General features: G+C 41.3%; 1 protein-coding gene across 2 annotated transcripts in view; it reads left to right on the forward strand.

The window, feature by feature from the left end:
* SMAD3 (SMAD family member 3) overlaps positions 1–26,980 on the forward strand; it is a 1,147,441-nt gene that overhangs the window by 716,523 nt on the left and 403,938 nt on the right. For both annotated transcript variants that reach the window (XM_044077876.1, XM_044077878.1), the window contains exon 5: positions 9,308–9,358. In XM_044077876.1, coding sequence (XP_043933811.1) covers positions 9,308–9,358 — 51 coding nt within the window. The remainder of the gene's footprint in view (positions 1–9,307; positions 9,359–26,980) is intronic.

Raw genomic sequence — 26,980 nt, forward strand, 5'->3', positions numbered from 1 at the left:
GAAATGTTGAGTTACTGCCTTGATACTGAGGTTTTCTTTGGGCCTTCTGCTGTGCATGTCCACAAGCAGTGGGATAAGAGAGTTAAATTAATGTAGGGAGAATCTGGGGTTTAAGACAAAACAAACAAGGGGGCTGCCTAATAACAGTCAAGCACCTAAGAAGAAATGGCAGGAGGAGACCAATACCAACCCTAAAAAAACAACTAGTTTTTCCAAAAAAGGGTCTAGCACCCATAACTGAAGGACTCTGTCAGGAACTTTTCTACCTCAAGACAAGGTGGATTTATATTTGGAAGTATTCTTTGGTTTATCTTATCAGTCAGAAGCTCCTGCCATTTGATGATATTTGGTCTTGTGGACTTCTGTGATCCTCCATGATACCAATTGCCAGGCTGCATATGAGAAAGGTTCACTGGTACTTCAGAAACATGTGGATCCAACATTTTAACCCCCTATAATTTCTAATTCTGTTTTTTTTTTGGCTTTGTAAAGTAGTGGTGGAAGGATCAGATGACTTTCAGTCCAGGGTTCACTTTTTCTCAACCTAACCTAACACAATATGTACAGACAACACTCCACATATTTTGCATGGGAGCAGTTTCAGTGGGGGTAAAAGTGCAAGGACTGTGGGACAACTCAAACAGATCAATGCATATCAGTGTCAAAGAAATGGTGGGGTGTATTTCATGTTATAAAGGCTGTACATCATCTTTGGAGCCCAGGTCCTCTTCAGGTTATTATAGACAACATCACAGTAATGAGATACATAAACAAACAAGGGGGCAACCAGATTCGTTGGTGATGATAGCTTGGGAGATGTTCATCATGTTTCACTGTTGCAGTCATGACTGTAGGGTTCTCCCCTGCCGGCAGGCAGTCCTTGGTCAGCCAGAATCCCAAAGTTTGGGTCCGGCGTCGGCTGTTCAACCATGCTCCCTAACGTCAGAGCGCCAGGAGTACAAAGCTGACAGCCGACGCCATGTTCTCCAGTCTTTCTTGCCATTCGGTGATAGCAGTTCGCAAGTGCCGGTCGGCTGACTCCTGACCATCTTTTCTGAAAAAACTTCAGTCTGAAGACTTTCTTTTCCACTCAAAGCTAAGTACCCCGTTGGGGAAACTTTTTCTTGCTCCAGTCCGATGTCAGAAAAAGTTAATAATTGTATTTCATGTGGGAAGCAAATACCTCATAAGGATTTTCATTCTTACTGTATTCCTTGCTTAGGCCCTGACCATGACGTAGCTAGTTGTCGGTTTTGTGTAGATTCAATCGACGTACAATTAAACAAAGGTACGATTTTGCATTTTATTACTTCGGTAGGTGTTTTAATTACAAAATGTCGTCGGATATGGTTCCGGCTACTGGAGTTCACACATGACGCAAGGACAAAGACAGGCCTCCGAGGTCCAAATCTGACGATATTGCACAAGCGGAGCCAGCTTCAGGTTCGGCCGTCATCAGTGAGGCGCATTTGCAGCCCCTGTCGTCGGCCATTTTGGAACCGATGGCCAAAACAGACTCCCACGAGGAGCCAACAAGGCCTATGAATATTTCTATTGCAGGACCTTCGGACAATGCTCCTTCGGATGGGTCCGGAGCCGAGCCGCTGTGCAGGTACCGGCTTCCGAAGGGGTTTTCAGGCCTACTCAGCTTCTAATAAAGGCAAAGACAAAGGCAAAGACTCCTTCCAAATCAAAGACTGCAACACAGGCCTCTTCTGAACTGGCTCCCAAGTCACAGAAACAGTTACTTAAGATGGTGGAGGATTTACTTACTATGATTAGGGGTTCACATCCCCCTCCAGATAAAAGGCCAAGGCAGGAAGTTTATTATGATTCCTCTGATCAGGCTTCTGTTTCTTCAGTTTCTTCTTCTGACCAGGAATATTCTTTCCCTCCTTATGAGGATTCTGATGCTGAGGAATCCATTCCTTCAGCTTCTCCCCCTGAGGATTTCTCTTTTGGGGAAACTTTGCATGAAATGAGGAAACATTTCCACTGGGAAGGACAGGAGTATTCGGAATCTAAGAAAAGACTAAGGGATTTTCTTCTTCTTCCCCAACATAGACCTCTGGCTATTCCTCCTGTTTTGGATATTGTGGATGATGCTTTTTCGGAGGCTAACTTAACCCCTGACTCTTTTCCTCCAGCTCCTGTTAAGCCTGATAGATATTACAGGGTTCCTGATTCCCACCAGTTTTTATACAAGAACCCTACTGCTAACCCTGAAACCATTTCTCAGGGTCCTAAGGGAGTTAAGGACGCTTCTGCTAAAAACCCCATTCCCACTGAGAAGGATTCTAGATCTTTAGAAAGATGGGGCAAAAAAGTGTACACTTCTGCTACTTTATCTATTAGGGTTTTAAATTGTCAAAGTTTCATATGCTGAAATACCAGCAATTTCTCTTGTCTGTTTTAAAACAAAAGCTAACTTCCATTTCTGCCTGTGCAGATGATAAGGAATTACATGATTTAATGCATGCCACTGAGCAAGTTGGGAAGCATGGTTTACACTGTGGATTTGATGCCTTGGAGGCTTATTGTAGGGCTGCTGCCTCTGGCACAGTAATTAGAAGGCATGCATGGTTAAAGGAACAAAATTTGCCAGAACAAGTAAAAGCTAAATTATTGGATGCTCCTGTTCAACATAATGTTTTGTTTGGACCAAAAGCTGAAGAGGTGATTAAAAAGATGGAGGACAAGGCGAAATCCATGCAAACAGTTAAAGATTTCTTACAAGTACAGCCACCCAGATGTAGCAGGAATTGGTCTACAAAAAATTGGTCCTTTCCCAATTCAGACAGGCCTCAGAGGGGTAGATACAGACGCTCCCGAGGAAGGCCTCAAACACAAGCCTCTTATAGACCAAGATAGTGGACTGCTTCCACCCCTAGGGGAGGAGAGGACAGGTCACAAACTCATAGGAAACAGACTCAATGACTCCCTCTGTTGGGCTGCAGGCACTTCTTGCCTGGAAGCCCCTCTCGGAGGAAAACTTTCCCTTTTTCATTGAAATTGGACTCGTATAACCCAAGACAAGTGGGTTCTGGATGTGGTTTCAAGAGGTTACAAATTCCATTTTCATACCCTTCCAAGGCCAAGCGGATGGCCAGACCTTCCAAAACATCAATGGACAGAGGCCTTAAACCAGGTGGAAGCTCTTTTGGCTATGAAAGCCATAGAACTTGTTCCACTTTCAGAGATGGGACAAGGTTTTTACTCAAGGCTCTTTCTAGTCCCCAGGAAGCAAAATTCATGGAGACCCATCCTGGATCTGTCAGTCTTGAACACCTTTCTAGAGATTCCAAAATTCAAGATGCTTACTTTACAGCAGCTACTTCCAATGCTGTCCAAAAATGCATGGATGGTAACTTTGGATTTAAAGGAGGCATATTTACACATTCCCATCAGGCAGGAACGCAGAAAATACCTCAGGTTCAAGGCCGGATCGAGGCACTTTCAATTCTCTGTGCTGCCCTTCAGATTGTCTACTGCACCCAGGGTCTTCACTAAATGCCTGGCTCCAGTAGTAGCTTACTGCAGACTCGGGGGAATTCAAATTTACCCTTATCTGGACGACTGTCTTATTCAGGCAGACAGCAAGGAGGTCTTACTCCAGCATCTACAGCTTGTTCAGGATCTCCTCAAGTTCCTGGGATTCACTGTAAACATAAAAAAGTCAAATTTGACACCTTCTCAACAGATAATTTTTCTGGGCGCTTTTTTAAACACAACAACCCAGATGGCATTTCTGACATACGAAAAACAGTTTCAGCTGGCTTCAACGTTCAAAAACTTGGCAACTTTCTCAGCTATCTGCAAGGAGATTCCTGCAGGCTTTGGGTTACATGGCCTCCTGCATCCTTCTCGTTCCATATGCAAGACTATACATGAGGAAAATACAGTGGTACCTAAAAAGTGTATGGTCTCAGCATTGCCACAGTTTAGACATACTGATCTCCGTCCTGCCTTGTCTTCAAAAGGAATTCCTTTGGTGGTCCAAGGCATGTACTCTAAACAAAGGGAAACCCTTCTGTCTGCCTCCTGCCACTCAGATTCTAACCACGGACGCCTCGGATTATGCATGGGGAGCCCATTTTCAGGGCAATTGTCTGCAGGGCCTATGGACATAGGATCAGAAGCACCTGCATATCAATTTAAAGGAAATGTTAGCCGTTCAGAAAGCTCTAATGGCCTTCAGGAAACTTCTACAACCAGGACAACTACTGATACGGACAGACAACACCACAGTTATGTGGTACATAAACAAGCAAGAGGGATCTCATTCCTACCCCCTTTGCAGGCTAGCCATGGATCTAGGGAACACAGCTCTAGCTTGCAATCTGGATCTTCAAGCTCAGTTTCTACCAGGGAAGCAAAACTTCCTGGCAGACAGTCTGAGCAGAAACCTTTCGGATCCACACGAGTGGATGCTGGACACCGAAATATTCAGGATGATAACAGCAGTCTGGGGATGTCCCCACATAGACCTCTTTGCATCCCATCTCAGTCATCAACTACAGAATTTTTGCACCAGGACTTTCCACGAACAAGCTTGGAAAGTGGATGCACTATCTTTCAGTTGGAGAAACCTCTCAGGATATGCCTTTCCACCTCTTTCTCTTCTTCCACGGGTATTATTAAAGATCAAACAGGACAGGCCCAAGATGATAATCTTGTTGGCCCCAAATTGGCCTCAACAGTTTTGGTACCCTACTCTGAAAAACCTATGTCTGGAGCCTCCTTGGGTCTTACCACAGACTCTGAACCTTCTGTCTCAACATCAGGGTCAGGTTCTACACTCCCATGTCAGCACTCTCAGCCTGGCGGCCTGGTTAATTCAGGGCCTTTGATTCCTTCTCTCCTACCCAAGCAGGTTATGGATGTCATTTTAGAAGCCAGACATCCTAGCACTAGAAAATCTTATGCAGGAAAATGGAAAAGATTTTGTTCCTGGATGCAGGCTCAGGATTCTGATCCTCTTCTTCCTAACATTCCTTTGATTTTACTTTACCCGACAGATCTCTTACATAAGGGTCTCTCTTTCTCTTCCATTAAGATACATGCCTCTGCTATTTCCGCTCATTATAATACAGACCCTCCAATCTTTTCCCACCAGCTCATGAGACAGTTTCTCAAAGGAGCTAAGACCTCCTAGATCTCCTCCCATTCCTGCTTGGGATCTCAACTATGTTTTGGAAAAGCTCACTTTAACTCCTTTTGAGCCTGCTGCCTCTTCTGACATCAAGTTTTTATCTTGGAAAACAGCCATCCTGTTAGCCCTGACCTCTGCCAGGAGAGTTTCAGAGTTGCAACTCTTATGGCTGTGGAACCTTATATTATTTTTCATCAAGACAGGGTGTCTTTGAGGACTAATCCTACATTCATGCCTAAGGTGGTTTCCAAAGTGGCTTTAAATCAAACTATCCACTTGCCAACTTTTTTCCCCACTCCTCAAAATAAAGGGGAAAGGATCTTACATTCCTTGGATGTACACAGACAACTACGTTTTTACCTGGACAGAACCAAGGACATCAGAAAATCAGAGCAATTGTTTGTTTCTTATGCTTCAAGTTCCCAAGGTAAAGCCATTTCAGAACAGACCATTTCTAAATGGATTGCTCATGGAATCAGATTTTCTTATTCACACCATGGAAAGCAAATCCCAGGGAATATACGGACTCATTCCACCAGAGCTGCTGCCACTTCTGCTGCCTTCCTCAGGGGAGTTCCTACCAAAGACATTTTGGAAGCTGCAACTTGGAGTTCTGTGCATACTTTTTCAAAGCACTACAATCTACCTCTCTACTCTAAGTCTAGGGCAGGTTTTGCTTCTGCAGTCTTGCAGGGCCTTATAGCCGCCCCTTCTGCTTTATGACCACCTCCCTTTCTTTTTGCTTTGGGATTCTACCCTACAGTCATGACTGCAACAGTGAAACACGATGAACATAGTACAGTTGTGTACACTTACCATAAATGTAGATGTTCGAGTGTCTTCACTGTTGCAGTCTGGGTTTCCCTCCCTCCTGTCCCCTCTTATTTTTACTTTTGTGTGGTTCCTTTTTTCACCATTCTTCTGAGGTGTATTTGCAAAGGTTATGGGAACTTTTTCATTTTGGGACTCCTGACATCTGGGGCAAGAAAAACTGGAGAACATGGCGTCGGCTGTCAGCTTTGTACTCCTGGCGCTCTGATGTCAGGGAGCATGGTTGAACAGCCGACGCTGGACCCAGACTTTGGGATTCTGGCTGACCGAGGACTGCCTGCCGGCAGGGGAGAACCCTACAGTCATGACTGCAACAGTGAGGACACTCGAACATCTACATTTATGGTAAGTGTACACAACTGTACTTTTTCTGTACAGCACATCTTAATTCTTCAGGCTTCTTACATATTAACAGAACAAAACATAGTGGCAGACAACATAAGCAGGCCCTGAGCAGATCCTAATGAGTGGAAAGTCAACAAAGTGGTCTTCCAAGAACTGATCCAGATATGGGGAAACACCTCAAGATAGGTTTGCCTCCTTTAAAAACAGACAACTAAACAGATTCAGTTTTATGACTCTTTCCAAACAGGCCAGTGAACAGATACTGTATCGTCACTCTGGTTGGGGCTATGCTGTTCACCCTTCCAGTGATTTCCAGGGTCATTTTGAAGTTTCAGTAAGCCTCTCCAAAAAACATTGTGGTGACTCCCTTGTGGCCCAGACAAAATTTGTTCTCCTGTCTTATGGAATTGGCTAGGGGTGGTTACCACAAGCTTCCTCACAAACTGACTGTACTCACACAAGACAAGGTGGGGTTGAAACACGCAGATATCAAACAACTTAAAATGACTGCCTAGATAATTAATTCAGTTTTGATTCCGTTTAGGGCCCCTCTTTCATGAGTATGTGCAACACATACTGAAGGAGGCTAAAAAGTCTGCTCCTAGAAAGTCATATGTTGACAAGTGGAAGAGATTTTCTAGTTTGTGCTAAGCCAATGACTAGGGACACATCTGGGTTTTTGTACTACTGTTGCTCAAATGTGTGTGTGCATTACTACTTCCTGGCCTCGTTTATTCCTCTATAAAGGTTTGTCTCGTAGCAAATTCAGCATGTCTGCCCATGGATCTCCCTCTTTCCTCTTTGGTTATAGCGAAACAGTTTCTACTTTTACACCTGAGACCTCCTCATAGACATGTTTCTCCTTCTTGGGATCTCATTTTTGTGCTAGAGAAACTGGCTGTCACCCTTTGAACATGCCTGCCTGAGTAGCTGACATAAGGTTCAGCACATGGAAAACTGTTCTTCTTATTGCTCTGACATCTGCAAGAAGAGTTTCTGAGTTGCAAGCATTCATGGTGGGAAAACCCTGTCTAGTGTTTCACAAAGACAAGGTTACTCTACACAGAAACCCCTCTTTCATGCTCAAGGTTGTTTCAGAGTTCACTTTGTATCAAGCCATCAATCTCCCTGATTTCTATCCATATTCTTAAAAGAGAAAAGATTTTACACACTCTGGATATGCATAGGCAACTCTGGTACTTTCTTGACAGAACTTAGTCCTGTAGGAAAGCTAGCCAGCTATTTATTTTTTATTTTGTAACTGAGAAAGGTCAACCTGTGTCTAAACAGACTATTTCCAGGTGGTTGTCTTCTGCTGTTGTGTTTTGTTACTTTCATAATGGCAAATCTATTCCCAGCAGTATTAAGTCAAATGCCACAAAAGGCCTTGGCTTCTACAATGGCTTACAGGAAAGCGGTGTACCCTAGAAGCATTCTAGACACTGCAACTTGGTCTTCTGTTAATACATTACCTAGCTATGCAAAATGGATTCCTTTTCCAAGTCCAGAACAGGCTTTGCTAGGACCATTCTCCAGAGGCTCCTGAACCCTTATCCTTCCTCCTCCCAGGTTGAATAAACTATGGTATCTACCTATAGGCTACTGCAGTAGTGAGAATAATTAACATAGTACAGTTGTGTAAGTTGTACTCACCCGTAACAGTATATGTTTGAATTTTTAACTGCTGGAGTAGCCTCAACTACCCACCAACCATCTTTGTTGTGTGTAGTTCTAGTGGGATAGAAAGTCAGACTGTTGTTTATATCTTGCTTAAGTTCAGGGTGCGTTCCCCATTTTTGGTTAGGGACTAGAAAGTTCTGAAGATTTTTAGACAATGTGGCTGTTCATATAGCTTTCTTCAAAAAGGTTTTAACCTATAAACAGACAGCATGAGAAGTGTTGGGGGGGGGGGATGAAAGCTTTTGGAAGCTGGGTGGTTGCTGTATCATTCAGACGTCTGTGTTATGTGCAAGTCCAACTTAAATAACTGCACTTTGTCTGCTTATTCCCATCTTTCAGACCCTAGCCCCTCAATCACCCATGCAGCTAATCATACACTGTTTGCCTTGATCTGAGTCAGGGCATCATCCCCCAGCACCATGGAGATGCTGACCCATTTGGGTGTGTGTTATTTGCAGAGCCTTCATTTCCTACCCATGTCTGCATGAGCTTCCTGTGTGTACTGCAGTTTTCTCTAGTATCCATAAGCCATGCAGGCAGGTAGGTAAATTAGCAATCCTCCAAATTGCATAGCAGTATGTGGGTCCTACGTAGGGTGGCATATCCAATGTTTGTGCGTTATTCCATTTGGTTATTTGAATAGTCACCAGTCCCCCACTTCTACCACTACTGCAACCCTAAGTTGAATAAATAAAGTACTAGGAAATGAAGAAAACCATAGCACAGATGTTTCAGGAGGAACTTCTAGTTGTAAAGTTGATAAGTTGGTGATGAAGCAGATTTTAAAATGGTATTGATACTTTAGTGATCCTCAGATTGCATGCGATTTTATCAACTTGTTGGTCAATAAACGTGCACAAAATATGGAAAACATGTACCTGCCACTAATAATGTTGACTAATAAATGTGACTCCAAAAAAAAAAAAAAACACTTAAAATATCACCTGTTTTGACAGTATTTATTATTCATAGTTTCTTCCTTGTTAGGAAATATTTGCAGGGGGTCACCTTTTACTTATTGGCATTTTTTTAATATGCAGATCTGTGTGCTAAGATAACCGAGATCATGTTTGATCATTAACAATGCCGATGTTTTAATCAGCAGTTTTTGCATCATTTTTGAAGCATGGTGATGCTGAATAAGACATGAATTAAAAACTTGGATGTTATGAATATTCTGCATACATTAGATCAGTTTCAAGCAGGAAGAAACATACAAAGAATGGTCCTGATGATACTTTTTTGTCTGCTTGTTGTGAACTGCGCATTACTGAGCAGGCTGTACCTTTTATTTTTCAGGTTCACGAACCTTATCACCTAATCAGATGTCACCTGCACATAGTAATCTTGGTGAGTTGATTCTAGCTTTTTATGAAAGGTTTTAGATTAGAAAACTAGGCCAATGTAAAAGTAAATGCTGTGGTAGCTGCAAAGCTTCAAGTTTGGAAGCCATGTTAGCTTTTTATGAACTGTTTAGAAAAATAGTGTCAGGCTATGATCTTGTGATGAAGTTCCTGCAAAGAAAGTCCCAGAATTTTCAGTATGATGTGTTTAGAGATTTTTGTTTTGTTGCTTTTGAAACAGTTGTATATATGTGCCAGGTGCCAACATGCTTTTAAAAGTTACGCCATAAGGTCATTGTTACACTTGCTGCATGTGCTAAGGTTTAAAATTCAGGAAGTTTAGCCTGGTAATAGAAAGGTAGTTAAAACTGTAATTTAGTTGTGGGCATAAAGTGCTTGAATTTCTATAACTCTTAAGAGAAAAAGACATATGCTTTTGCCTCTGATTTGTTTACGATGCAGTCTAGAACTGGTAAGCCTGTGGTGAAAGCAAGTAAGCTTAGCATAGGAATGCAAAGCTGTGATGTTTGGTTACCCCACCACTGAGAAATATTTTTAGGATCACACCAAGTGATGGTGAAATGAAATGTGATAGTTAAGTGATTTGTTGTTGTCCATGTCATTATTCATCACTATAGGGTCTTGGAGCCGACAATCGAATTTGAGCCGGCAACATTCATGCAGACAGATCCAAGGCTCAAGCTCCTCCCTCTCCTATAACGCCTTGCTGCCCTATAACACTCAAATCTCATTTCTCACTATTTAGTAGGCATCTTGAAGTTCTGGGACGATTCGGGGCTCATTCTGCGAGGTTTGTGGCTACTTCCTCAGCATTCTTGGCCAGACTTTCCATTGATGACATTTGTGCTGCTGCCACTTGGTGTAATCCTCACACCTTTATATCCCATTACAAGCTGGATTTGATTTGCAGGAGCAGGACTTCTTTTGGTTCTACTGTGCTTTGGTATGTCCTTTCTTGAGACCGCCCAGGATAAATGGTAGCTGGGGATTCTGACCCTACAGTGATAAATATTGACACGAATAACATCAGATGAAGAGTTATGTACTTACCATAGCTTGGCATCTGTGTTATCCTATGTCATTATTCATCCCATTTCCCTCCCGCCATCCCCCTTCCTTGTTGGTCCTTGAAGGAAGTTGTAGTGTTCTTGGTTCGGTCTCTTTTCTCTCCTTTCCTGAAGGGGTAGCATTAGTGAATATGTCAGCAAACTCGATCTGAGGGTTCGAGGCAGCAGGACATTATGGGAGAGGGAGGAGCTTGAGCTTTGGATCTGTCTGTGCGAATGTTGCTGGTTTGGATCTGATGTCTGAGTTATGGTTAGTACATAAGTCTTTTTTTGCCTAATTTTGCTTCTTACCTTCTCATCTGCCCCCCAAAAGCATTTTAATTACTTCTCCTGCTGCTACAGCCTCACTCTGTCTTGCTGTGTACTCATTTCTTTGCAGACCACCTGTTTGCATTTTGGGTGATTGGAAATGATTGGTTTTCCGTTTAGCAGAACACAGACAGGAATTCTGCTCACATCAGAATAAACAGAATATCACTTTTGTGATGTGCTATACCCATTACACCTTTAACCCTCTGGACCCTGTTCTTTGAGTCACTTAATCAGCTACCTCTAAGTTGCAGTGATTGACCATGTTTGGCTGAAGTACTATTATTTTATGTGTTCAGATATTTATTGTGTGTGTGTTTCTTTGTTGGAGAACACACAGTTTATTTTTGTATGGTTGGTTGGTTGGATGGATATTGGTGCCTTGGTTTACTGCATCTCCAGTTTCAGTTTTTTTAACAGTGAACAATTTCCCGTTTAAGGTGTCTGCACTTTCTGTACAGTTGTGTGACTTTGGTGTTCTTACAATTAAATTAATTATGATGGGGTGCAGTCCTGCAAAAAATTATATTTTTGTTTCGCTACTTTGATGTCTGTAGTACATTTATGTACCTCTTTTTTTAATTTTAATGGATATGATTGTGTCCTCTGCTATGACTTGAATTCTTTACTGCTAACATTTTTTAAGAGATCTTTCCCAAACCTTTTGGCCATTTTTACTCCATGTATATAAATGGCTAGGTGATATAAGGAAATATTGCCAGCCCAGCTATCTGGAATTTTGTAAATAATTCTATGTCATTTGTGAATATTGATATGATTTATGCAGAACTGTATGTTATATACTGAGCTAAAATGTAACCACAGCATGCCCTGCTGACTTAGAACAGGAAATAAGTTGAAATTACATTGCTTTACGATTGTGCTATAAAAGTTCTCAGTTTCAGTGTAGCAAACAATGTCTAGAGCTAGACATTTTTGTATTGTTTTGAAAGAGAAGTAATTACTAGGTTTAAAATTTAAAAAGTGTTTTATTGCTTTATGACTTCTTAGCAGCTGCACAGTTCTGAGAGATGTGCTTTTATAAAACACAGAGATGTTAAATTCAGTTAGTTTCTGTTTTAGCCTGGGAGCTGAAGTCAGGTGACAAAAAGTGATGTCATCCAAGAAAACCCAGCAGTAATATTTGTTATTGATTTAAGAACTCTCTCAGAGAGAGACTGGGCATTTTGTATTTTGTCTTGGACCTAGCAAGAACATCCACTCATCATATAGATAGGAATATAGTAAAGATTAGTTTAGATGCTTTCTGTATTATTTGAGACTGTCCTGCAATGTTGTTTTAAAATATTTCCTGTGATTTTTGAACTCTGACGTAACTGTTTGTTTATTGAGTTTTGTTTTTTATTTTATTATTTATTATTAAATATATTTAACCTATCTTTGTAGCTATTTGTGAGACATATTTAAGCTCTTAAAGTACTTGCTTATCTATATGGTGACGCTGTACAGGCCACTCCTAAATAGCCTTGCTCTTGGTCAAACTACCATTTGGATTAATAGTAACATTACACAGTAGGATTGGACACCCTTTATTAAGGGCCTTAGAAGTGGCTGATAAGTAGTGGTGGTGGCAGCTGGAACTACGTTATAGTCTGGGCAGCAGGGGGCATTGCTAGTAAACTTGTCCCAGCCTTTCCCATGTGTGTTTGTTTGTATATAAATCAGATGTCAGAGTGTGTGTGTGTGTGTGTGTGTGTGTGTGTGTGTGTGTGTGTGTGTGTGTGTGTGTGTTAGCTACTTGGGCAGGGACACGAAGCACTGGTTGGACAGAGAGGGTGCTGGAGGGTTTGGCTTGGTCACTCAGCTCAGATCTTAACCCTATAGCTGTGCCAGTGGGGAGTCTTATTGGGGATCTGGAGAAAGAGGGAAAAACAGCCCCAGACTGTGGTGTGTGTGTGTTCTTAAGGGAAATTGAACTTTACTGTGTGTGTACTGGTCATCCTCCCAGTGTGTACGTCCCCTAGCTGTTTCCAGTGGTGAGGACTGAGGCTCCTTGATTACTGGGACATTGCTGGGGCGTCACAGGCTATATCTTCAAAAACATTGAGATATTGTTGTGAAACTTTCAGACAAATGGCACCAGTTACCTGCAAAACCCACTTGGATTCAGTCCCTAACGTCAAATGCAAAGCAGCTGCATCTTGACTTCAAATGAAAACATCTGTATTTTATGTAACTTTATAGACTAACATTCAAATTGAATAAAAATAATGCTTTTATACTTAAATGTTTATGCTTGTTAGGCCTGAAGTCCCATCATTATTTAAGTGGAGAAGAAAGGTTGTTTGACAGGTATGGTAAAATGGTTTATACCTTTAACATTGACATTCAGGAGTAATAATTATCAAGCCCATGTGTTTTTTTCAGAACATATGTTTTCTTCTCAAATGCAGATCCTGAAAAAAATATATATAGCAGATTTCAAGAAAAAAGGAAGATTGGTTTACATTGATAAGGAATGTGATGTTTGTCGGTATTCAGACTTTAAAATGTGTTTATTAGTCATTGAAGGGGTAAATCACCACTCAAGTGGGAATGTTTCTATTGTGACATCATTGCACACACCTTTGGTAATGTAAGCCAGAGACGTTAGTAGTGGTATAGGGCTGAAAACAGGAAAGCCTTCTGCACAGCCTCAGTATGACAACTTCCCTCATGGCCGTCCACTAGCAAGTGTGTGATAGCTCAACACCCCATAGATCCCGCCTAGAGACATTGGGCTGTTCCCTTTGCATAGCTCTCCCAAAAAGGGAGAGCCTCTTAGCATGAGCAACACCTGAGGGTTGCAGGTGCATGGAGACCTGCAAAAACAAGAATATTGGGAACTGGTATTAGTGGACCCAGATGTCAGCGGTAGGTGGTTAAAAAAATGTTTTTGAATGCAGCAAGAAGCCTTAAACAATGTTTACGTATTTTTTTCACAGGCAGTTGTACTGTAAACCAAGAACTAGCTGTTGGCACATAACATATGGACAAAATTCTTAGGATTTTTCAAGCATGATTGCTTCCATCTTGGCGTATTATGGGCTAGGAGATGGGTCATGAGAGAAGTTGTCATACTGCAGCTGTGCCATATTTCATTAAGAATGTTTAATAGATTTTATTATGGCAAAACTAATTATTAGTTATGGTGATTTCCCTGTTTTATATGTTATTTTATTTTACAAAAAAAATTTAGTATAATAGACATAGACTAATAATAACACTGGCGTGTAAGAATAGCAGCTATTTACATAAGTATATTGACCCTAGGTAGTTAGTGTTTAGGTCCCTTTGAAGGTATACTTCGTTGTTATGCTTTTAGCTTTGCAGTACTGTTGGATATTATTGTTGTTTTGTTGTTGTTATTATTAGCTTTTTCACAATCTGGTTCACAGTTGGGCTTTAGTAGTATGCTGTGGTGGAAACACTTCATATAATCAAACATTCATAATATTGAATGTTTTTATTGCTGAAGATGTGATTGAATACTCGTTTCATCAATTTTAACTGTTATTTTGTGGGAGACCACAGAATAGCTGGAATGGGAATTTGCCCTTTTCCTACTGTTGTCTGATCTCAGAGTTTATATATATATATATATATATATATATATATATATATATATATATATATATATAATTAGCAGGGAGTTAGAGGCTTGCCCCTCTGCAAAAAAAGTGATTTTTCCCCCCTTTGTTATTTTGAGTTTCAATCCTTATGGATCGATGTTTTGCTTTTTGTAATTGTTGTACATTGATGTTTCAAGGTACATCTGCTGTGGTACACAAATTCAGTTGTGATAGCAGTTTGTATATCAAAATTGGAACGTTATGACATGTTACTTTTTATGTAATACATGGTGATTATGCTCCAAATTTGGAAAGAAGACCTTTCAGTACTGTTAAGCTGTAGTTTCACATTACAGCATAACAGCAGTCACTGCTAGCCACCATGCACAGAGGTGAGAAGATAAAACAGCTTTGACAACTGTAATACACTTTTCTATCATACAAGTGCAGTAGAGTGAAGTGTCTAACAGCTTTTAAAGTTGTTCTTTGAGACTTCACTTCTGGCTGCTGTCTGTGTGGTAACACTAGCCGTTTTATAGCTTTCAAAACCATAAAACACTTTTCAGTCTTACTTGCTTTTCTCCTATACCTAGTAGTAGTAAGTAGCAACTGAAGCTCTATGTACTGCAAAGAATTATGATTGGGTTTCTCTTATCATAGCTCATTTGTTATTTGTTCTTCAGGTGGATATCTAGAAAAACCTTTTGAGCTTCATTCCACTCCTAAGTGAATTTATTGGGTCTGTTTTATGTGTTCGAATGATCACAATAGCGAATGCTCTAAAGAGCGAAAATACACCACATCAAAACCATTATTGTGGGGGGGCTGTGCCCCCCACACCCTCCACTAAATATATATACCAACTCTGAGATCGTACTACAGTGAGGAAAGGGCAAATATTCTGATCTTCACTGTATCGCGATCCCACAAAAAGCACTTCGATGTGCTGTATTTTCGCTCTTTAGAACATTCGCTATTGTGATTATTCGATCACGTAATATAGACCCGAATTTATTGATATCCATGTTTAGAGCATAACTTGCTTATGATCAGAGACCAATCACAATTCTGTGCATAATCTATGACACATTATTTCATTACAGTAAATGGTCAACTTTTCAATATAATTGTTGCTTTTTTTTTTCATACCCCTACCTTGGTGCTCATTCAGTCAGCAAATGATAAATACATTCATACATACATACTGCTTGGGATTTATTGTTTCATTGACCTTTCTCAAAGAAGATACAGCACCTATGTGTAAGTAATCAACAAACATGAATGAGATTGTCATCTTTGTAGGGCTTAAAGCTGCAAGTATCAGGATAACTTGACAATCTCTAAAAGCCCCCGCCCCTAGTTCTAGAAATACAGGGCTGTGAGTCACGTATTTTCTTACCGATGTTTCTGTTAAATAGGTGTTTACAGCACTTATCTTTGTATTTTCTCTATTTTGGGCAATAAAGGTAAGATATTTATTGTCAGAATCTTTCTTTTTATTACTTCAGCATTTCCATGCTTCCAAAAAAAAAAAAAAAAAGAAAAGTTGTCACCATTGCCTTTTTGCCTTTCATTTCTACGTTTCCAGGAATAAAGAAGCAAAGCTGTTGTATTATCATTCTTTATTGTATCTTTGGTTATTATAATTTTAAGAAGTCTCTTTGTGCTTTACTGGATATTTGTTTTCCTTTGGCTTTTCCTTGTTTAGGGAACTTGTTTGGCTGTAGATTGATAGTGGGGGGGGGGGTCTACTTCAGAAGACTGAATCCCAAAATACTGAAAACACTGAATAATGGAATTTGTCCCTTCTCCACTGTTGTATGATCTTGGAGTTGGTATATATAATTAGCAGGGGGTGTGGTGGGTGCAGCCCCCACAAGGGGGATCCAGGGGCGCTTGCCCCCTGCAGTAAAATGTTTAAAGTATTTTTGAGTTTTCAGTATTTTGGGATTCAGTCTTTTGGTTTGTGAGTCTTCTGAAATAGACCTGTTAGTGGACATTGTAGCTTGCTGTCTGGAGCTGTTGGAGTAGCTTCCTCTGATTGTTTACATTGGTATTGGTTATTTTGTGAGACAGCCTAAAACAGTTATGAAGTTTAGATTTTGCAGATAACCTACTGGTAAAAAAATCTGCAAAACTGCAGGCATACTTGGTGCTTTTATTTTGTTTATGGAAAGCCCATATGTTTTTCAAACACGGAATTTGCAGTTTTCCACATCAGAATTAAGGCATATGAGAGAAAGACTCCAACTGCATTTATTCAGGCAGTCCTTACAAGCTCTAAAAGATTTGTCCAAGTCACTGGGTACTCCGTTGACTTTGGTATCTTCACATGTTCTTTCATAATTCACTGCTACCTACCTACAAACACCCAATGGCAATCCCAACTTCCAAAGCTCTTCACTGTTTCCCTTCCAGACCAGGTGCCTTCCACAAGGAATTATGAATATTGGTGGCATTGAGACATCGTCCAGAACAAACTATCATTCTTTGTTGTTCTAGTTCATAAGAGCATCTCATATCTGTAGTTGCATTACCAGTCTGTTAGGTTGACTTACTTCCACAGTTTTTAGATGAACACACTGTTGGGGGAGGGTAATCTTTATCCTTACTTGCTATTGATGTTGCTGATTTTTTAACCGTTGATGATTGTAGGTGCCTAATGCTGAGGTCACTCATTGTCTTTAGTTAGAGGAAGCAGATTTCATACAGACATCTTCATAGTTTTTTTTTTCCCTGGGTCTGGAGAACAATATCCTTAATTCGTTCCCAGTATGCTTTGTTTTAGCCAAATGGCTATAAAGCACATAGTGGAATCTCTCCAGGAAAAGGAATCACTGAAAGGGACATGTATCTGATACTTTGTTTGTGTCTTTCGGCTTTTTCCCGGTTAGGGGTCGCCACAGCGGAACTCCGGTCCGCTAATGATTGGCAGTTGATTTTTACGTACCAGCTTGCCAGGCCTGACACAACCTTCAACGAAGGTACGCCCATTCACGCATGTCTCCACGCAGAAGACACTCTAGCTGAGAATCGAACCGGACAGCATCTTACTGTGAGGCGACAACGCTACCGCAGCACCACCACCACGGTCTGGACATGTATCTGATACTGCTCTGCAATATTTTCTTATGGCTGTTCCATCAACTTTCCTAAGAAGCAAGTCTTCTAAGATGCACCTAAAGGAGAAGGGAATGTGGGCTGGCTTCAATGTAAATTAGTGGGAGGTCATCGTACAGAATAAGTGGTCCAGCAGATAATAAATTGAGGTTACTGGTTACATTTCCAGAAAAAAATAGATTTCTAGGCATTCTGCCTGTTCCCAAAGGCCAACAGCATTTGTCTTCTGTCTCAGGGAATCAGAGATGTTTCTAGAAAAAAAATGAGAAGGGGACTAGCTTCTACCTCAGTGTTTGTAGCCCCAAGAAATGAAGGAACTTGGGAGCTTATTGGGGATCAATCCAGAAAGAACAAATTCCTAGCAGCAACAAAATTAAAAATGCTGTCCTTGCAGAGCCTTCTGGCTTTGCTCCTTCCGTGAACCTACGTTGTGACATAAGATTTAAAGGACACCTTTATACACATCCCTATAGTCAACATTGTGACAGTTCCTCAGCTGTGAATCAGGGAGTTCATGTTACCAGTTCACCTCCTTTCCCTTTGGACTGTCTTCTGTAGCCAGGGTGTTTACAAAGTGTCCTATTGTAGTAATTGCTTTTTGCATGCCAAAAGGTATTCACATTTATCCATATCTGGACTACTGTCTCTCCAGGCTACGTCCCTGGAAGAGATTCAGGAGGCTCTGCAAACAACAGTTTGCTGTTGTCAGGCATCCACAGTCAACTGCATCTAGCCCATAAAACTCTTCCCAATTTTCACCTTTTTTCCACAAGAGGAGTTATATTTTAGGGGCACTGCTAGATGCAATGAAGTAGAAAGCATGCCTCCCTGAGGACAAGATTCTTTTTCTGCTCCATTATTTGAGAAAGCAAGTTAGCTTAACATCAAATCCCTGTCAAGAGTTCCTCACTGCCATGGGATTCAATATACTTGTGCCCCCCCCCCCCCATAATGCTTCATGTGAGGAATTTGTAGTGGTACCTGAGAAACTGGTGGTATCAGCATGCACAATAACTGAAGTGTCCCATTCCACTATCCCTGCATGAAGAAAAAACTCTGAAAAAGAATGTTTCCCTAAACCTGGGATACCCTTCTCAAATTGTAGCAGCAAGTTCCTCAGTCCTGGCTTGTGCAGGGGCAGTGGGGGAGCTGAGAGTTCAGGGAATGTGGGCCAAGTCTTTCAGTGGCGTATCAGTGTAAAATAAATGACGGCAGTGATTTTTGCTATGAAAGCCTTAAAACCTGTCTGGTAGTATGGAACATTGCAAATCCAACAAACAGTACCACTGTAATGTAGTACATCAACAAATGAGGGACATTACGCTTAACCTACTATATAGACATGGGAGCTAGCCTAGAAGTTGGTTCTGACTCTCAGGGCACTGTACATTCCTATGTATTGTCAGACCAGCTGTGAAGTAAACAAGCAGATCCCAGCTAATGAACGTTGAAAAGGCACATGTTCTTGGACTTCATCCACAAGCAAGGTGTGCTGGAAGTAATTTTTTTATTTGTTTGGAAAACAGACAACTGAACAAGTTTTGCACCAAATCCTGACAGGAGAGGCGTGGGCTACAAATGCCTTCTCTATAAGGTGTGCAAGTCTATTTCTGTATGCTTTCTCTCTAGAACCTTTGATCCCAAGCATATTACAGAAGATAAGAGAGGATAGGCCACAAGTCTTACTGACACTGTTTTGGCAGGGGCATTACTTTGGTCTCCTTTTGAGTCCAGTAAAGGAAGAACTGGTTTTGTTGCCTCAGAGTGTGGACTTCTTGTTTCAAAACACGGGTTCTGTTTTTCACCCTAACTTTATAAACTCTAAAGCTGAAAGTCTGGATGACCTCACCTCATCCATTTTAGGCAAGTGTTTACTAAGGACATGCTGGGAGACTAAGATAACAAACACATGGTAGTCTTGTATAGAAAAATGGAAGAGCTTCTTTCATTGTTGTTGTAGCAGAGGGAACAGGATCTGGTATTGCTGGCTCTCACCTAGCTGTCAGACGTAAACAAAATAGGCTTTTCAGTGTCTCTATAAAGATGCATACTTAAACCATTTCATTTTGTCTGCCTTTTGGTCCCCATCTCTCTTCCCATGAATGAGTCAGTAACTGAGTAATGGCTCAATGGTGTTTTCCAGTGAAGTCTTACAAAATATTGTGAGAAACTGTAAAAAAAAAAAAAAAAAAAAATGCGCTACCTCAACACACCCCAAAGCTGCAAAAAGAAAGTGGTTACAAAACACAAAGCTGCAGAATCACCCTAGATCAAACTGAGAGTGTTCAAAGTGCATCAGATTTACTTAATGTTAAATGTAGTCCAGCTGTGAATTTTGAACCAGCAGATTTGCCACCTCTGTCTGGTGTCAGACCTTCTCAGGAGCACATACAGGTATTAAAGTCTCACTAAATAGGATAAAAAAGCAAGAAAATAGAAGTCTTCCTGTATAAGAAAACTTAGTAAATGCAGCCAATGACTGAGATGCATCTTTTGAAACAAAATGATAAGAATATCAAACTGATATTGTGGAAGTTGTGCTTCTGTATGACACTCATGTACCAGCTGCAGAGGCGTTGTGTTGTAGTGGAGATAGCATCAAATTAAAGTCTGAGTTGAAGAATGAAAAGCTGGAAGAGAAAGACCCTGACTGCAGAAACCTTGAGCCCGAATTAATTCCTGCACAGACCCAAATGTCTTCTGCTGTCCTAGAGTAAATGTGAGACAGGTCTGTAATTTCCTGACCATTTTCTAGACTCAGCTTTGTACAGAGGACTCACTGTTGCCATCTTCCACTCCTTTATCCAATTTATGAGGGACTGCACATGCACAGGTTTCTCATTGCTTCCTTCCAGGGCTCTACAAACTCTGTGTGTGTAAGGGGGTATAATATCTATAACCTATGCTTTATGTTCCTGTTGTTCCTTGAAGTCTAACACTGAAGATCCTCCTTTTTTTTTTCTTTTTAACAAAACCCTGTATTTGAGGATGTTCACTTTCCATGATTTAATGTAGCAGTTACATAACTGTATACATTTTCAGGGGGCCATCAGTTTGGATTTTGATCCTTGCTTTTGTTAATAAAAGCCCTGCATTTGCATGCCTGAAGTAAGTGTCCATACAGTTCATTAGTTTACCAGCCAAGATGTGCAGTGACATTCCCTTTACCGTCTTATTGAAGAATGTGACATTGAAAATTGCCACAAATGGCATTCACTCAACCCAGTTAGCGAGCAACAAAGGAGAGAGATGCTGTTAGCCCTGACTCAAAGAAGATGGAAGTCTGTAATGATGCTGCCGTCACCCCGGGCATAGATATGTATCACTTTTTAGCAGCTCACATTCAGGAGGTGAACAGGCTCACAGTTGCCCTGATTTGGTTCTTCATTCATTTCCATGAGCTATATATTCAGAGGGCATGCCAGAGAATTGCCAGTTTAACACTTGGGAGAATGTGATCCTCGCACTGTTCTGTTATTTCTAGCAGAACAAGGAGGAAGTGCTAGTAATGGCTGTGTTTTCTATTTTGTGTGCATGTTTTCCTGTACTACTACTACTTCATGCTTTCCTGGTCTCTCTGGATCTCAAGGATGCTTATCTTCACATCCCTGTTTCAGGGAATATTTGCATTTCTTTGTTTCTTCCTCTCGCTTTCAGTTCTCTGCTTTGCCCTTTGGCCTCCAGGAGTTTTCACCAAATGCCTCGCCCCTGTCATTGCCTTTTGCAGGACGAGGGGGAAACAAATCTTTCTTTACGTAGACAAACTACTCATTCAGAATTCCTCCTCAGAGGCCTTGCTTTAGTACCTATATTTTGCTGTATGCCTTTTACAGAGCCTAGGGTTTACGATAAATTTCCAGGTATCTATCCTGATTCCCCCTCAGGATCATGTTTTTTCTCAGTTGTAGGCTCCAGACCATTCCTATGCTGGCTTCACTGCCACCATCCAAGGCTCTTTGCTCTAATTGCCTTTTTTCAGTCCCTATTTCTCCGAGTATCAGTTATGGCCAGAGAATTTCTGAGGGCCCTGGAATTCATGGCTTCCACTATTCCTGTGCCACCTCTAGCCAGACTCCATATGAGAAAGTTACAGTGGTTCCTAAAATCTGTCTGGTTCAACACCGTCATCCTCTATTGTTACTAGTCGCTCTTCTTCCTTGCCTCAGCTAGAGCTTTAGTGGTGGATTCATCAGCTGCCTGTCAACCCAGGACTTCCTTTCCAGCTCCCATTCCCCTCTCAGGAACATTTCTTTTGGATGTGTCAGACACTGGGTGGGGTGCTTCTTTAAGCCCCCTCAAGGTGCAGGGTCTCCGTTCCATTCATCAGAGGTCAGAACACATCAACATCAAGGAGATGAGAGCTCTGATTCTGCCCTTCAAGCCTTTCATACCATTTTTCTTCCAGAGGCTCTCAAAATCTTTATAGACCATACCAGAGTGATATGGTACATCAACAAGTAAGGGGGGGCAAAGTCCAACCTTCTGTGCAGACTAGCTCTTCAAGTTTGGGCTCTAGCTATCCAATATCAGGTGACACTTCAGCTATTTATATTCCTACAGAACAAAACATTGTGGCAAACTCTCTGAGCAGGTCCATAATACAGGCTCAATAATGGATGCTTCACGGAGATGTGTATTGTGCACCAGTGGGGTACTCCCAGGTAGCCCTTTTTGCCTCCCCACTGAACAGAAAACATACTCTTTTTTTTTTTTTTGCACCAGAGTCTCAACTCCTCTGGCCTGGAAGGTGGACACCCTCTTTTTTTTATATATATAGAAGTGGACGTTTCTCTTTGCTTTCCCTCCCCTTACTCTCATACCGAGGGCCCTGCTAAAGATAGAGCAAGACTCCCCCAAAATCTTGTTGGAGACTCACTTTTGGCCCAGACAGCACTGGTTCACACTTCTGCACCTAGCCAAGGGCAGTCACCACAAATTACCTCACAGGTTAGACCTACTCACACAAGATAAGGAATCTCTCACCCATCCTCAGTTATCCACTTTTCACCTGACACTGTGAGTGATAGGTTATAGGCATCTTCTTTCTGAAGATGTGCTTCGGGTTCTGCAGGAGGCCAGGAAACCCACTACAAGGAGATCCTGTATGTCCAAATAGAAGATAGTTTCTGTCTGGTGCCTTGCTTATAACCAGCATCCACTTTCTGCGGAGATTCCTCTGGTTTTCTCTTATTTGTGTGAATTACTCCGTGTTCGGTTGGCATATTCTTCAGTTAACATTTACCTTTTAGTTATGTCTGCTTTGTCTGCCTTTCACTCCTCCTTTGGCCTCTAGGTTTGAGGTCAAACAATTTCTTAAAGGCATCCTTCATATTAGGTCTCCCAGGAAAACTATTCCTCCTTTTTGGCACCTTAATTTTGTTCTTGAAAAATTGACTCAGGCTTCTTTTGAGCTTCTAGCTTCAACTTTCTTGCAGCATTGTGCATGGAAGACTGTTCTTCTTTTGGCTGTTACTTCAGCTAAGAGGGTGTCTGAGCTTCAAGCCCTTATGGCTGTTCCTCCTCTTTTCGTTTTTCATAGGGACAAGGGTGCCTCTTTATACTATTCCTCCTTTTATGCCTAAGGTGGTTAATGAATTCTCTCTTAATCAGTCTATTAATTTGCCCACATTTTTCCTTCTCCACAGTCTGCTAGTGAGAAGGTTCTTCACACCTTAAATTCGCATAGAGAGATCAGATATTTCTTGGATAAGACTAAGGTCAATATCAAGTCTGAGCAACTTTTTATTTCTTTTCATCCTAGATCTCTAGGTTTGGCTGTTTCTAAGCAAACAATTTCTTCATGGGTCTCTAAAGCCATTTCTTTTTGTTACTCCTAACCTAGAACAAGAGCACTCATCCAAACCTAGAACAAGAGCACTCATCCATCTACCTGCCTAACTTAATAAACTATTGGAAACTTCAACAGGTTGTCTTTATTCCTCTTACGGGGAGGGTATCAGACAGAGAGTCTCCAAAATCTGCTAGCTAAAGTGATTTTATCTGGACTACTCCTTTATACTCTGTTTCTTTAGTGAAGAATACTGCAGTGGTGAACAGAATTACATCTACTGATATGGTAAGATTTTACTCAACTTTACTTTTATTTTGTGGAAAGCACTATTTGTAGTGGCTGCAACTTTTGAGAAGTGCATTTTTGAATTGCATACTCATGTAAGGAACCATACCTGGTGCTCCTGAAGTATAGGATTATTTCAGAATGACCCCACTATCTTTTTGAAACTAATTTTGGTGTTTAGTTGAACTAGTCCATTAAGATTATCTATCTTTTCGGTGACAAAAAACAGGTGATGGGTGGGCCTTTCACATCCTGAATGAGCACTCTGAGCTCAAATATTACCTTGAACATTTTCACACATTTAAGGACAAGCCAGATTTGTGTTTCTTTTACTTCAGGGAGTGAAGGGTTAGCAGTTGTCAAAAAGTACTTTCAGGTTCTTTGCCAACTGCATTATCTCTTGACATCTGTCTGCCCAGTCTTCCAGTTGAGAGGGTGCTTCCAGTGGTTCCTTCAAGAATGCTTCTTTTGCAGAAGTTTATGCCACAGACTCTTGGTTCTCAATACAGAATTTCGCCAGGTATTATTGTCTAGATCACAACTCAAGAAGTCTGGGTACTTTTCAGAAATCTGTTCTCAAGGACTGTGGTATCCTTAAGGGTGGATCATCAACCTACCCTGGAAAATACAAACCTATTAGTCTGACTAGTCTATTATGTAAATCCATGGAATGAATTATCATAGAAATGATCAACAGAGATATAGACAACCTTCAAATACAGGACCCAACCCAGTTTGGCTTTGTCAAGGGAAAATCATGCCTAGTTAAACCTGGTGGACTTCGTTGAGAAGATTTCTAAGGCAATGAATGAGGGGAAAACAGTGCATACCACCTAACTGAGCCTGGCTAAGGCATTCCATACAAGACCTAATTTGAGTATAGTTGACGCACTCAATGAACTGGGCATAAATCCCTGCATATCTTGCTGGCTTTCCAGCTGGCTGAGACAGGACTCAGGAAGTCAGGATTGGTGATACCACCTCCACTGAGAGACCAGTCACCAGCCGGTATCTTTAGGGTTCCATGCTGGGACTGCTTCTGTTTGACTTCTACTTCTCAGAGGTAAAGGCTAATGTCAAGGGCCTTTGGCTGACCAAGTTTGCAGATGACTTCAAAGTGGTAGCTATCATAGATTCCTCCCCATGACACAAGCATCTTACTAGAGGGTCTAACACAGACAAATGACTGTTGCCAAAGTCACGGACTAAAACTCAACGCCACAAAATGCATTATAGTACCTTTTGGGAAAACTGCCACCCAGGCTAATTACTCTTATCGATATGACATCCTTAAGAGTTGACTCAGTAGTTGGGTATCTGGAAACATATGTAGACAGTAATCTGACCTTTGACTAACGTGGCCAATAGAGTAAAAAAAATTCTACATCTCCCAGCTTATAAGGGCATGGCATGTTCAAGGAAGTCATAATGCCACTTTATTCAGCCCTTATCAGACCCTTATTTGAATATAATGCCTCCTTTGGCATGTACCTGACCAAACATGTGCAACAGTCGGAGCGCCCACAAAGGTTCCTCACCAGAAAGAATCCAGGGTATAAACACATTGTCCTGTACAGATCGCCTTAAAGCCCTCTCTCTGTACTTTGTCTTCTACAGGATACTGAGAGGTGATCTATGCCTGGCATACAGGATATCCTCGGATCTAGCTCTGATGGACCTTTTTCTCACCTGAAAAACAAGCAGCATTGGAACCATTAGATCCAAGGATTTAAAATTTACTTGTGACATAAATAAGATGTTGACAAGACAGATGGGTCTCAGAGGATCCCTATGCTTTGGAACAGACTCCCCATCCATGTGAAGCAGAGCCCATCCCTAACCTTATTTAAGTGTAACCATGACCAATGGATGGAAACTCAGAAATTTACCCTGCAACCAGCTTCATGTCTCTGATATAGGTAGACAGTAATGCCCAAAGTAACATACCCCCCCATAACATCTCAAAACTTCCTAACACATATATCCCCATCCTAATAAATGCCCATGATACATAGGGACCGAACTGGGTTGGATTGCCTGGTTAAGCTTATAAGGAGCCCTAGTGGTAGATAGCCTAGTATCTAGGTATGAACCTGTGAACCTATTCTTGTGATCCTGTAGTTGCTTTCACCTGACTGCTACTGCTTAAGATTGTCAAACCAAGGATCCAGTAAGAATGGTTATTTATGTTTGATATAACAACTAATTTCTTATTGGCTCAGCTGACCTGTGAGAGAGAACACCAGGATGGGTTAGGAGTACCCACCCTACACCTCTATATTGATGAGACATCTTCTACCAGCACGTAGAGTCAAATATGCATTGTTATTTCTTGAGTTGCGGGAAAATGTTCGCTGGTGGCTTATATGTAAACTGGTGGAGTTTGGAAGAGTACATGTAACTTCTTTGTTACATTATTGGATGCATCACTGAGTGTCTAGACATCCCCAGATATCGGTGGGATTTTGCTGAAAATATGTCATATTCTAACTGATGGAAATGGAATACCCAGCTAAAGATATATAAAGGAGAGTTCCCAGGTAGATCAGCTGACATGGCAAGAACGTTTCTGTTCTTTAACCCTAGATATCTGGTTTGATGTTGCAGCTGAGGTCAGTAAAGTAGGGTCTGTGAACCTCCTCATGACATGACTGCTTCCTAGTGGTCCTTTCACCTTTGTCTCTCTTACCATATTCATTAGTGGGGACTAAATCAAGAATGGTCTTTTTTTCCTTTGTAGGAATTTTATTTTCTGCTCAAGTCTGTCTTCCACTGGAACCTCTACTGTTTCCTTTGTCATCCTAGATGTGGATACCTCCCAGTGTACTGCTGGAAAATTTACATTTTCCATTAATTTGATTCTTCTCCAGTTTGCCCATCTGCTAATACTTCTTGCGAGTTTGTCTTCATCCACCTTGCTTACATTTGGTGATGTATATTCTGTAGCTACCTGTCGGGGGTAAACTTTGATTTACTGAAGGGAGTGAACAGATGTAAGTTAAGTTTGACAAGGGAAACTAGCTGTTAGAACTTGTATTCTTTAATGTCAAGGAAGACCTTTGATTCCACTGGTTAATAAAGTAACTAAGTAGCTAAATGGAACGCTTGGGTTGAGAGCTGGTTGTCAAAGGGGAAACCATCTACCAACTGGTACTATCTGGCAGAAGGTGATGGTGACTACCACTATGATGCCACATACTTTGGTTCTGAATCCTCTTTTATGTAGAGTATTTAATTCTGACATTGCTGTTGCACTCAACAGGTAGACACAAGTTTATTGATAGCTGATACAAAATTTGAGTAGCTGTTGTTGTTGTCTTTCGGCTTTTCCCGGTTAGGGGTTGCCACAGTGGAACTCCGGTCCGCTAATGATTGGCAGTTGTTTTTTTATGGTGTCGAGTTGCTAGCCCGACGCCCAACCTTCAACGAAGGCACGCCCATTCAACGCAAGAACGCCCGCTCGA

Source organism: Protopterus annectens, chromosome 7.part0 (assembly GCF_019279795.1).
Source record: "Protopterus annectens isolate FY-2018-M chromosome 7.part0, PAN1.0, whole genome shotgun sequence".
Classification (NCBI taxonomy): domain Eukaryota; kingdom Metazoa; phylum Chordata; order Ceratodontiformes; family Protopteridae; genus Protopterus; species Protopterus annectens.